Source organism: Caretta caretta, chromosome 14 (genome assembly GCF_965140235.1).
Source record: "Caretta caretta isolate rCarCar2 chromosome 14, rCarCar1.hap1, whole genome shotgun sequence".
Classification (NCBI taxonomy): Eukaryota; Metazoa; Chordata; order Testudines; family Cheloniidae; genus Caretta; species Caretta caretta.
This window is the reverse complement of record NC_134219.1, coordinates 25449346-25463207: the sequence shown is the minus strand read 5'-3', so window position 1 is coordinate 25463207 and position 13862 is coordinate 25449346. Positions and strand designations below refer to the sequence as shown.

The 13862-nt window shown below is 45.1% G+C and overlaps 1 protein-coding gene across 2 annotated transcripts in view; it reads left to right on the top strand.

Annotated features, from left to right (window-relative positions):
* Positions 1 to 13862, top strand: part of DNAH9 (dynein axonemal heavy chain 9) — a 402358-nt gene that overhangs the window by 65949 nt on the left and 322547 nt on the right. For both annotated transcript variants that reach the window (XM_075119375.1, XM_048817608.2), the window contains 2 exons: positions 4158 to 4380; positions 7132 to 7298. In XM_075119375.1, the coding sequence (XP_074975476.1) occupies positions 4158 to 4380; positions 7132 to 7298 (390 nt within the window). The remainder of the gene's footprint in view (positions 1 to 4157; positions 4381 to 7131; positions 7299 to 13862) is intronic.

Sequence of the window (13862 nt, the reverse complement as noted above, 5' to 3'; positions counted from 1 at the left end):
CCTGCTTTCAGGCAGCTCTTGACGATGTTGACACGGCTGCCCGAACCATGGCTATGAGGGTGACCATGAGAAGCTCCTCTTGGCTCCAGGTCTCTGGACTCCCTCACAAAGTCCAACAGACCATTCAAGACCTACCCTTTGAAGGTCAGGCCCTATTCTCTGAAAAGACAGACAGAAGACTGCACAGTTTAAAAGATTCAAGGGCCACCCTCAAGTCCCTGGGCATACACACTCCCGCTACACAGCACAGGCACTTCAGACCATAGCCTCCTCCGTGGTTCTACCAACAATTGACAGGATGGTTCCCAGAAGAGGAATAGGGGCGGTAGGAAGACACCGCACCCATCCTCAGGCCAGAGCTCTGGCCAACCCAAGGCACCTTCCGGCCCCAAACCAGCCTTTTGAAGGTGCGGTCGAGGATGGTGTACCAGAACAAGAACTGGATCTACCCCGCCTTACCTTTCCCCCCCGACTGTCCCCTTTCTACTGTGCATGGTCCCGTATTATTTCGGACTGCTGGGTGCTCTGCATGGTAGAGAGGGGATACTCTATCCAATTTTGTGCCCTCCCACCCTTCCACCCCCTTTCCCTGTCCCTCTTTAGGGACCTCTTTCACAAGCAACAACATATACAGGAGGTGCACTCACTCCTTTCGCTGGGGCAGTGGAAGAGGTTCCTCAGGAGCAGAAGGGCAAGGATTTCTATTCCTGGTATTTCCTAATACTGAAAGCCAGAGAGGGGCTCAGGCCTATCCTAGACCTGTGAGAACTCAACAAGTTCATGAAGAAACACAAGTTCTGCCTGGTCTCTTTGGCCTCCGTCATCCCTTCACTGGATCCAGGAGACTAGTATGCTGTCCTCGACTTGAAGGACGTGTACTTTCACATAGCAATAATTCGGTCCCACAGAAAATACCTCAGGTTTGTGGTGAACAACACCCACTACCAGTTCACAGTCCTCCCATTCAGTCTGTCAGCGGCACCTCAGTTGTCCACCAAGTGCATGCCTGTTGAGGCTGCGTTCCTGCACAGGAGGCAGGTACAAGTGTTCCCATACCTCGATGATGGGCTCATAAAGGGCTGCTCCAGAGCTCAAATGGAGGCACAAGTCGACTTCATAGGAACGATGTTCGATGAACTGGGCCTCCTTCTGAACGAGGGGAAATCAACACTGTCCCCAGTTCAGAGGATAGAGTTTATAGGGGCAGTACTGGACTCAACAAGAGCCAGGGCATACCTCCTGGAAGCAAGGTTTCTGTCCCTTGACAACATCATATGAGGTCTTAGGCAGTTCCCCACCACCCATAGCAAGGAATTGCCTGAAACTCCTGAGACACATGGCTGCTTGTACCTATGTAGTACAGCATGCCAGACTCAGACTTTGACCTCTTCAGGTGTGGCTAGCGTTAGTATATCGGCCAGTCTGGGACAGCTTGGACAGGATCGTAATCTGCCTTGCACAGTACTCAACTCCCTCCTGTTGTGGCTTGACCCACAGATAGTATGTGCAGGGGTCCCCTTCATTATCCCCCAGCCATCTGTCTTGCTGGTGACGGATGTGTCAGCCTTGGGCTGGGGAGCACATCTGGGAGAGCTCAGAACACAAGGCCTCCAGTCTCAGGTGGAACTTGTTCTCCACATCAATGTCAGAGAGCTGAGAGCAGTGCACCTGGCATGCCAGTCTTTCTGAGCCCATTTGACAGGGAGACGTGTATCAATTATGACAGACCACAGCACAGCGATGTTTTATATGAGCAAACGGGTGTGCATGCTCCTGTGACAGGAAGCCCTTATGTTGTGGGACTTCTGTGTAGAATATTTGATACATCTACAAGCATCGTACCTCCCTGGAGTACAGACCGAGTTGGTGGATATCTCAGCAGGTTGTTCCACGGCCACAAGTGGCCCCTTTCCCTGGACGTTGCAAACTCAATTTTCCATCAGTGGGGTTTTCTCCAGATAGACCTGTTCACCACGCGATGCAACAGGAAGTGCCAGCAGTTCTGTTCCTCCCTAAATCACAGCCCAGGCTCCATCGTAGATGTGTTGCTCCTCCCATGGGGAGCATAGGCACTGACTCCATGGGTGCTCTGGGGCTAGAGCAATCACGGGGAAAAATTGGTGGTTGCTCTGCACCCACCGGCAGCTCCTCGACCCGCCCCAGCTCACCTCCGCCTCCACGCTGCCTCCCTTGAACGCGCCGCCACGTCCTGCTTCTCCCCACTCCCTCCCAGCGCTTGCGCCACAAAACAGCTGTTTTGTGCGGCAAACGCTGGGAGGGAGGGGGGAGGAGGAGGAACGCAGCGCACTCGGGAAGAGGTGGGGCCAGGGCGGGGATTTGGGGAGGGTCCAATAGGGGCAGGGAGGGGGTGGAGTCGGGCAGGGGCCAAGGGCGGGCGCGAGCACCCACTGGCGCCAAGGAAAGTTGGCGTCAGTGATGGGGAGGCTATATCCTATATGTGTTTCTGCCTATCCCTCTCGTTCACAAGGTGCTCCTCAAGATACGGAGGGAACAAGCTTCGGTGATATTTTCATAGCTCCAGCCTGGTGCCGCCAGCACTGGTACATATCATTCCTGGAAATGTCCGTGGAATCTTCAGTCACCTTGCCACTCGTCTCGGACTTACTAACTCAAGATCGCAGCCGTCTTCAACACCTGAACCTCGAGTCACTGCACCTCACTGCGTGGAAGCTCCATGGCTGAACCCGAAGGAGCTCTCTTGCTTGGACCCAGTTAGATATGTCCTCCTTGGCAGTAGGAAGCCTTCCACCAGGGCTACGTACCTTGCCAAGTGGAAGAGATTTTCAGTCTGCTCAGCGCAGCACCATTCGTCCCCAATGCTTGCATCAGTCTAATATAAGTGGCATGATCTCCATCTCAAGCAGCAGGACTGTCCATGTCATCAATAAGGGTTCCCTTGGCCGCCATCTCTGCCTTCCGTCCAGGCGCAGAGGGACGGTCAGTCTTCGCCAACCCTATGGTCAGCCATTTCCTCAAAGGTCTCGACAGACTATACCCACAAGTCAGGCAGCCGGTCCCGGCCTGGGACCTCAACCTGGTTCTTTCCAGACTGACGGTGCCGCCTTTTGAACCGCTAGCAATGTGCTCCCTGCTCTACCGCTCATACAAGTTGGTGTTTCTGGTGGCAATAACTTCAGCTAGGAGGGTGTCTGAGCTCAAGGCCCTAACATCAGAGCCCCCTTATGCAGTGTTCTACAAGGACAAGGTTTAGCTCTAGCCTCACCCAGCTTTCCTCTCAAAGGTTGTCTCCCAGTTTCACATCAACCAGGACATCTTCCTCCCTGTGTTCTAGCCTAAGGTGTACTCTAGTGGCAGGGAGCAGAGGCTCCACTCATTGGATGTCCGCAGAGCATTAGCCTTTTACATCGAGAGAATAAAGCTGTTCTGAAAGTCCATCCAACTATTCATGGCTGTGGTGGACAGAATGAAGGGTCTTCCAGTCTTTTCTCAACAAATTTCGTTGTGGATCTTGTCCTGCATCCGAGAGTGCTATAACCTGGCAGGGGTGCCTGCCCCTCCGATCACTGTGCACTCCACCAGGGTGCAGGCCTCTTCAACGACTTTCCTGGCTCAGGTGCCTACCCAGGAAATATGCAGGGCAGCGACATGGTCCTCCATACATACTTTCACCACACCTTATGCAATTACCCAGCAGGTCAGAGATGGCATGGCTTTTGGTAGAGCAGTACTCCAATTAGTGGACAACTCTGACCCCCATTCCTGAACTTGGGCTTGTGATTCACCCGACTGGAATTGACATGAACAAGCACTCGAAGAAAAAACGGTTACTCACCTTCCCGTAACTGTTGTTCTTCGAGATGTGTTGTTCATGTCCATTCCAATACCCACCCTCCTACCCTTCTGCCGGAGTACCCAGCAAGAAGGAACTTGAGGGGGGGTTGGGTCGGCAGGGGCCCTATATTGGGTGACATGAAGGCGCGACTCCAGGGGGCACCCAGGCCGACCCTATGAATACTGTTAGGGGAAAAATCTTCTGGCTGTTATGCACACAGTGCATGCACACCTGATTAGAATGGACATGAACAACACATCTTGAAGAGCAACAGTTACGAGAAGGTGAGTAACCGTTTTATATAAACTGCTCTCACTGTGTTTTCCTGTTTTGTATTATTTAGCTTGGCTAATCTTGAAGAATTTATAAAGAATGCTGATAGAGGTTTGAACAAAGAGGTTGAAAAAGGAGATTATGATGGTTTGGTGGAGATTATGGGTCATCTTATGGCTGTTAAAGAAAGACAGACCAGCACGGATGAGATGTTTGAGCCCCTGAAGCAAACAATTGAGCTACTGAAGATATATGAGCAAGAACTTACGGATGAGGTGTATAAGCAATTAGAGGTTGGTGAAAACCTATGACCAATACACAAAACTGCAAAATATTAGACACCTAAAAAGAAAGTGATCAGTGTATATTAGCGAATGTTAAGTACCCGGGTTTAGTAATCAGTAGGCCTCAGTGGGCAGATTATTTTGATAGCCAAGTGGCAGAACATCTGTTGTGGATGTGCCATCGCAGCTCCCTAGATAAAGCTACATCAAGATTGTCACTTACAGCAGAGATTTAGCCTGTTGTTAAGTGTGAACGATGCAGTGCCCCTCCCCAGATGGATAGCACTCACTGCATAAGAACAGAACACATGTTCAGGTAGATCTGTTAATTACTTTATGGAGTTACTTTTAATAGGTCCATTAAGCAGCTTTTTTGGTGAGTGCTGTAATGAGAGGGCATTAGTGCTTTGATGCAACCCCATGCTCTGGGTGTCCCTAAGCCTCTGACTGGCAGATGCTGGGACTGGACAACAGGGGCTAGATCACTCAGTAATTGCCCTGGTCTGTTCATTTCCTCTGAAGCATCTGGCATTGGCCACCATTGGAAGACAAGGTACTGGGCTGGATGGACCATTGGTCTGACCCAGTGCGGCGATTCTTATGTTCTTGTTACAAAGGGTAGTCCCTTGTTTAGGGCACTAGCCTAAGACTCAGAAGACTGGCATTTAATTCCTACCTCTGCTGCACAATTCCTGTGTGACCTTGTGCAAACCACCTTGGCATTAGGCAGCGGGTGCTTTTGAAAAATCTCACTAGGCACGGAGCTGCATCTTTTAGTGCCTGAATACCTTTAAAAGTCTGGCCCTTAGTATCTGGGCCTCAGTTCCCTCCGTGTCATCCTTCCAAACCTCACAGGGGTGTTGTGAGGTGAAGTACATTGAGGTGTGAGGTGCTCAGTTACCAGGTTAACAGGGGCCTGAGAAATCTTTTAGATCCTGTTAAAATGGAAAAATACAAAATGAGAGGCTTATTACAAAGTCCAATTATTAAATATTCCTGGGGCCCCGGTGCAGGTTTCTAGGGCTAAAGGTGATCTTCCTCACAAAGTGACTCTCTTGTGGATTTGTGGAAGGAGGATTTCAGTTAAGCATTATAGGTGGAGTTTTGTTGGGTGTGACAGTTGCCTTATCTTGGGAATTCCTTGGTTTTTAGTGCTTGTATTCTTGTAAGTAAATTTCAGCAACTAAATTTTTTGCAGGGGAGTTAAAACACCAAGGCTGTCCTTAGGAGTAGAACTGGGGAACCATTTTTTTCTGTCCAGCAACTTTTCAGCTCCATGCAGTTGCATAGAGATCCAGTCAGTATCTTTACTTCCACATACAGCAAGAGAAATAGAGGCAAATAAGATCCTTTATATAATGCTCTCTTCTGCTATCTTGAGGAACCTAGATCTTAAGCTGATTGGTGCATGAATAGTCCATACAAATGGATAGAGTCTAACTGAAGGGGAGGACAGACAGCTGTTAAAGTAAGAAGTGGGCCAAAGCTCTGCTTGAATTTTGCCTTTTTCTTGCTACTTCCCCCATTGTGGTTTCAGTTGGGAAAGGAAGTAGAAAGAGCAAAGTATCCTCATAAGAGATGGAACTCTTCAAGGATTCTCTCAGAGGTGAAAGTAGGAAGCATTGGGACCGCTGTGGTGGGCAAGCCAGTTGCCAGGAGATTTTCCCCTTTGGAAGGTGTGGGTAACTATCCAAACTAAATGCAACCTCTGAACATGTCGAGTTTCATCCCAGACGTTTTTTTCTCTCCTGGCAAGCACTGGCAACTTTCAGTTACTCTTCTGACCCAAGTGAACAGGCACAAAAACAAGCTGGAAAGTTTCTTTTGTTACAGACTGTGAATGATCTATGAGACAGAACCACTATTCTGAGAGCACTGGTGGGGAAGAGGGGAATTGAGAGATGTGGAGGACTCGGGTCACAACACTGGCTGAGGCTCTGACCAGTGTTTTTTAATGAAAGACAAAGGAAGTCCATTCTCCGGACAAATACACAGCTTACGAAGAACCTGCCTTGTGAAGCTTCTTTTCTTGGCACCTAAATGAAAGTGTCTTAGACTTCAGGGGTTCTGAGCATCCACAACTTCCAGTGATGTTCATGGGAGCTCTGAAAATTGGGCCATTTTTATTTAGATGGTAACATTAAGTACCCAAGTTTGAAAATGTTACCCTAGGAGTCTCTCCAGACAGGTCCTTTGACTATAACCACCTTTCCCTCTTCTGTTCTAAGATGGGACGGGACAGCATCTATTATAGAACCATCCAGTCTTCATTTTTAACTAAGTTGAAAAGATCAGCTTACCTGTTGAGCCCATCTTCCTGCTTCCATCCACTCCCAGGGGATGCATAAGAGCCAGCTGGACTTTGAATTGGGATCAGTATTTTTTGTACCCTAGGAGCAAGATTTTTGTACATCAGCCTTCATGTACCCTAGGAGCAAGATTTAGGGTCACCTTTGTCTGGGCTGTCCACATTTCACAGGATTCTGGTGTGTGTAGAAAACATGGCAGGACATTTCAGGAGGGAAGAGGGTTTACACCTTCATAAGGGGTAAAATCTTCATTTATCTTCAAAGCTTAAAATTCATTCCCTGTTTTACTCCCAGTCATGTGTTTGCCCTTTATATCATGGCAAAAACCTCTTGATTGTGTGAGAGAGAAAATCCTGGTATTTTTCCAGCCTGGGACTATCCATAAAGAAGTCAGATACATGTTATGTCAAGTGGCACATACTGTCAGCCAACATTTAATTTTTGCTTGCAGGAGCTGCCAGAAAAATGGAACAATATAAAGAAGTTGGCGATAACTGTGAAACAGCAAGTGGCTTCTTTGCAGGCAAATGAAGTCACAGTTATTCGCAAGAACTGTGCAGCATTTGATGTGGAACAGCAGAAATTCAGAGAGAGATTTCGCAAAGAAGCACCATTCAGGTACAGACTAATTACAGCACCACAGAAATAAGAGAGAAGGGCTTACTAGATCATTTGTGCTCTGCTAGGCATATTGTCTAACATCCACTTATCTTTCCCAATTGGTCAGAAGGCCAGGTATAATATCTGATATAGCATTTTTCTGGGGTCTCTATGCTGTAGTGGGTAGGGAGTGGATTCAGCGAGAGTAGGGTTAAAATTTTCAAAAGTGCCTAAGTCCCATTTTCAAAAGTGACTTAGGTGCATGGGAGTCTAAGAGTGACCAAAAGCGTCTAAGGCCCAGATTTTTAAAGCTCTTTGGGTGCCTCACTCCCATTGATTTCCCTGGGAGATAAGTCCAGGTTGTAAGAAGTATTCAAGTGCCTAAGTCTCTTTTGAAAGTGGGACTTAGGATTTTAAGTGACTTAGGCACTTTTGAAATTTTTGCATTGAGTCTTTTATGTGTCTAACTATAAGCACCCTAAAATGGCCAAACCCTTCTCTCAGTCCCATGATTCCAGGATTGTGCATAGACAATAACCCAGGACAAAGAACCATTCCATGCATCCCCAGGACACAGAGTCCAGGGCTGCCATCAGAGAGTTGAAGGATGGAAGAGCATTCTAGGTAGCGACTTGCAAATGATCAGTGTTAAATACCTGGGGTTGCCAGTTTCACCAGTGTAATTTGTTTATCACAATGGTTTTGATGTTGTGCTGACACGTCACAACACAGTATTGTCATACTATGTCAGAGTATCATAGAATCATAGAAATGTATGGTTGAAAGGGACCTTGAGAGGTCATCTAGTCCGTTCCCTTCATTGAGGCAGGACCACCAAAGGCTCTGAAGCAAAGTAAACTGTCATGGGATAAGAGGGAAGGTCTTCTCATGGATCAGTAACTGGTTAAAAGATGGGAGACAAAGGGCAGGAATAAATGGTCCGTTTTCAGAATGGAGTGAGTTAAACAGTGGGGTCCCTCCAAGGATCTGTATTGAGACCTGTGCTGTTCAACATATTCATAAATGATGTGGAAAAGGGAGTGAACAGTGAAGTGCAAAGTTTGCAGATGATACAAAATTATTCAAGATAGTTAAGTCCAAAGCTGACTGTGGAGAGTTAAGAGTCTGTTTTCCAAGTTGAACAGTCCCAGTCTTTTTAATCTCCCCATACACAGAAGCTGTTCCTCACCCCTCATCATTTTTGTTGCCCGTCTCCAATTTTAATATATCTTTTTGAGATGGGACAGCCAGAACTGCATGCAGTATTCAAGGTGTGGGTGTACCATGGATTTATATAGTGGCATTATGTTTTCTGTCTTATTATCAATCCCTTTCCTACTGGTTCATAATATTTTGTTACCTTTTCTGACTGCTACTGCACACTGAACAGATGTTTTCAGAGAACTATCCATGATGACTGCAAGATCTTTTTCTTGAGTGATAACAGCCAATTTAGACCCCATCATTTTGTTTGTATTGTTGAGATTATTTTTTTCCAATGTGCATTACTTTGCATTTATCAACACTGAATTTCATCTCCCATTTTCTTGCCTCATCACCCAGTTTTGTGAGATCCCTTTGCAGCTCTTCAAAGTCAGCTTTGACTTAATTATTTTGAGTATTTTTGTATCATCTGCAAACTTTGCTATCTCACTGTGTACCCCTTTTTCCAGATCATTTATGAATATATTGAACAGCACTGGTCCCAGTACAGGTCCTTGGGGAACCCCATTATTTACCTCTCTCTGCTGTGGAAACTGCCCACTTATTCCTATCCTTTCTTTCCTATCTTTTAACCAATTACTGATCCATGCGAGGATCTTCCCTCTTGTCCCATGACTGACTCCTTACTTTGCTTAAGAACCTTCAGTGAGGGACTTTGTCAAAGGCTTTCTGAAAGTCCAAGTACACTGTATCAACTGGATCTACCCTTTTCACATGTTTGTTGACACCCTCAAACAATTCTAATAGATTGTGAGGCATGATTTCCCTTTACAGAAGTTGTATTGACTCTTCCCCAACATATTGTGTCTGATAATTCAGTTCTTTACTATAGTTACAACCAGCTTGCCTGGTATTGAAGTTAGGCTTATAGACCTGTAATTGCCAGGATTGCCTCTGGAGTCTTTCTAAAAAACTTGGCGTGACATTAGCTATCCACCAGTCATCTGGTACAGAGTCTGATTTTAGTGATAGTTACAATGGTATGGAAAAAGTGGATGCAGAAGTGTTGTTTATCCTTTCCCATAATATGAAGAATGGGTCACCTAATGATATTAATAGGTAGCAAGTTTAATACAAACAAGGAAATACTTTTTCACACAACATACAATTAACCTGTGAAGCTCATTGCCATGGGATGTTGTGAAGGCCAAAAGTATAACTGGGTTCAAAAAAGAATTTGACAAGTTCACAGAGGATGGGTTCATCAATGGCTGTTGGCCAAGATGGTCAGTGATATAACATTATGCTTGAAGCGAACCTAAACCTCTGACTTACAGAAGCCAGGAAGGTAAGACAGAGGTGAGTATCTTCAAAATTGCCCTGTTCTGTATACTTCTCCTGAAGCTCTGGTACTGACCACTGTTGGAGACAGGGTACTGGGCTAGATGGACCATTGGTCTGACCCAATATGGCCGTTCTTATGACCCGGTATACCTAGACCATCCTTGACAGGTGTTTGTCTCACCTATTCTTAAAAAACCTCTAGTGATGGGGATTCCACAACCTCCCTTGGTAACCTATTCAAATACATAACTATCCTTAGAATTGGAAAGTTTTACCTAATATCTATCCTAAATCTTCCTTGCTGCACAAATTCAGCTGATTACTTCTTGTCCTACCTTCAGTGGACAGAGAGCACTCTGTCCTCTTTATAACAGCCCTTAACATATGTGAAAGCTGTTATTAGGTCCCCTTTCAGTCTTCTTTTCTCAAGACTAAATATGCCCAGTTTTTTAATCTTTCCTCATGGGTCAGAGTTTCTAAATCTTTTATTATTTTTATTGCTCTCTGTGTTCTCTCCAGTTTGTCAATATTGTTGTTAAAGTGTGGTGCCCCAAACTGGACACAACACTCCACTGAGGCTTCACCAGAGCTGAGTAGAGCGGGACATTTACCTTCCATAAGACACACTCTGATTAATACACCTGTCACATTTTGAGGAGCAATCAAGACTAGGCAGGATCACCACTGCCCTGTAACCCCGGGTGCCTCACAATGCTTTGCCATTGTAGCTCCCAACCTGGGCTGCTCACAAACAGCCTACCAGCATGCAAGTCACACCCTGAATGTCTGTGTATAGCCACAGTCGTGGTCCAGCAACTCTGGCCTCAGCAGCCTATCAGCAACACCAGCCACACTCTGGCTGCCACCAGCCTGGGTTACTACTTGCAGGATGATCCCAACACACTCCCAGTGCCAAATGTTTGTGTTCTGCACTGTCAATCCCTCTCCTGGGCATTTCACATATTAAAAGTCTGTTGCCCCTGTAAGGGTTTGATATTCAACAGTTTTCTACTTTAAATCCTCTCCCTTGGCATTACCAAGCAGTTCAGTTTAAACACAGCACTGAGTTAGCTTTGATTAAAAAATAAAACAAGTTTATTTAATGACAAAGAGAGAGATTTGAAGTGCATATAAGTACAAGGTATTACAGGTAGAAATGGGTACAAGAGAAATAAAGATAAAACACTTTCTAGTTGCTAAAATGTAACCAGCTAGTCTTGGTTCAAGGTCAAATCTTTACCACAGGATCCCAGCAACATTGCTGCCCAAATTCTCAGTCAGGATCCCCCCCAAAAAGTCAAAAGGCTGGTTCCTTTGTTGTCTTAGGTGAAAGAGAGAGAGCCTTGGGTGTTTTTGTCCCTCACTTTTAAAGTCCACTCACCCTTCAAAATGTATGTACCAGAGGGTTACCCCTAGATAAAGTTCCTTCCGACGGAGACATGGAGTCTCGTGGTGAAGGAGGTTCCATGTTGTTGCTAAAATGCACATTGATCTGTTCCTGCCCCCTTCCTGCCAAAGAATGGCCACTTGAGAGGTGATGGCCAATCAGCTTTGATGACACCTGGCTAGAGGCGTCAGCTTGTCCTTTGTCTCTGAGGAACAGATTTATCCTCTCCCAGACTGGTAACCCCTTGTAGTCATAATTTCAGCTTTAGTTCATAACTCATAATACACATTTCGTGCATAGGCTACATATGAATATCAATGATCAATGTGGTGTTAGTTTTTAAATGATACCTCACAAGGCATATTTTCCACAAAGATTATTACAATAATGTGTGGGGTGTGAATACAGGGGTGCTTTTGGTTACAATATTATCATTTTTTGCAACTGCATCCCATTACTGGCTCTCATTCAATGTGTGATCTGCAGTAACCCCAGACTTTTTCTGCAGTACCAACACCTAACCAGTTGTTCCCCATTTTGTAGTTGTGAGTTTGATTTTTCCTTCCTAAGCATAGTACTTTGTTCTTTTCTGTATTGAATTTCATCTTGTTGATTTCAGAACACATCTCTAATTTATCAAAGTCATTTTGAATTCTCATCCTGCCCTCCAAAGTGCTTGCAACCCCTCCCGGCTTGGTGTCATCCACACATTTTCTAAACATACTCTCCACTCCATTAGCCACATCATTAATGAAAATATTGAATAGTAAGTGACCCAGGACAGACCCCTGTGGGACTCCAATAGCTATGTCTTCTCAGTTTGAGAGTGAACTATTGATAAATACTCTTTGAGTATGTTTTTTCAACTACTTGTACACTTAATTTAGAGCATATTTTCCTAGTTTTCTTATGAGAATGTTATGTGGGACTGTATCAAAAGCCTTACTAAAATCAAGATCTGTCACAATTATAGCTTCTCCCCTACCCACTAGGCCAGTAACCCTGTCAAAGAAGGAAATTAGGTTGGTCTGGCATGATTTGTTCTTGAAAAATCCATGTTGGCTTTTACTTACCCTATTGTCCTCTAGGTGTTTATAAACTGATTGTTTAATCATGTGTTCCAGTATCTTTCCAGGCATTGAAGTTAGGTTGATTAGTCTATAATTTCCTGGGTCCTCGTTGTTCTCCTTTTTTTAAAGACAAGTTCTATGTTTGCCTTTCTCCAGTTCTCTGTGACCTCATCAATCCTCCATGAGTTCTCAAAGATAATTGCTCATGGTTACAAAATGATTTTGGCTAGTTCCTTAAATACCCTAAAGTGAATTTCATCAGGCCTTGCTGACTTGAATAAATCTAACTCATCTAAATATTCTTTAATCTCTTCTATCCCTGTTCTGCCTTGTGTTCCTCGCCGCGTTGTTGTTAATATTAATTGTGTTAAGCATCTGGTCACAATTAACCCTTCAAGTGAAGATTGAATCAAAATAGACATTAAACAGCTCAGCCTTCTTAGTGTCATCTATTATTAGCTCTGTTCCCCCACTAAGTAGAGTACCTACACTTTTATTAAGGTCATAATAACGGCCATACTGGGTCAGACCAATGGTCCAGCTAACTCAGTATCCTGCCTTCTGACAGTGGCCGGTGTCAGATGTTTCAGAGGGAATGAACAGAACAGGGCAATTTATCGAGTGATCCATCCTGTTGTCCATTCCCAGCTTCTGGCAGTCAGAGGGTTTAGGGACACCCAGAGTATGGGGTTGCTCTTCATTTTTCTCTTGCTCTTAGTGTACTTATATAACCTCTTCTTAGTGTCTCTTATGTCCCTCACTATGTGCACCTCATTTTGTGGCTTTGCCTTTCTGATTTTATCCTTATCTGCTTGCGCTCTTCTTTTGTACTCACCACTAGCAATTTCTCCATGCTTCTTCTTTACGGAGGATTCCATTTTGATTTTCAGGTCATTAAAGCTTTCCTAATGGAGCCATATTAACCTCCTACTATTTGTCATCTCTTTCCTTTGCATCAGCATAGTTTGCTGTTGTGTCTTTAATAATGTCTCTCTGAGAAACTGCCAGCTCTCCTGAACTCCTTTTTCCCTTAGATTTTCTTCCTATGGGACCTTACCTACCAGTTCTCTGAATTTGTTAGTCTGCTTTGCTGAAGTCCATTGTTCTTATTCTGCTGCTCTCACTCCTTCTTTTCTTTCAACTCATGAAATCTTATCATTTTATGATCATAGAATCATAGAATATCAGGGTTGGAAGGGACCCCTGAAGGTCATCTAGTCCAACCCCCTGCTCGAAGCAGGACCAATTCCCAGTTAAATCATCCCAGCCAGGGCTTTGTCAATCCTGACCTTAAAAACCTCTAAGGAAGGAGATTCTACCACCTCCCTAGGTAACGCATTCCAGTGTTTCACCACCCTCTTAGTGAAAAAGTTTTTCCTAATATCCAATCTAAACCTCCCCCACTGCAACTTGAGACCATTACTCCTCGTTCTGTCATCTGCTACCATTGAGAACAATCTAGAGCCATCCTCTTTGGAACCCCCTTTCAGGTAGTTGAAAGCAGCTATCAAATCCCCCCTCATTCTTCTCTTCTGCAGGCTAAACAATCCCAGCTCCCTCAGCCTCTCCTCATAAGTCATGTGTTCCAGACCCCTAATCATTTTTGTTGCCCTTCGC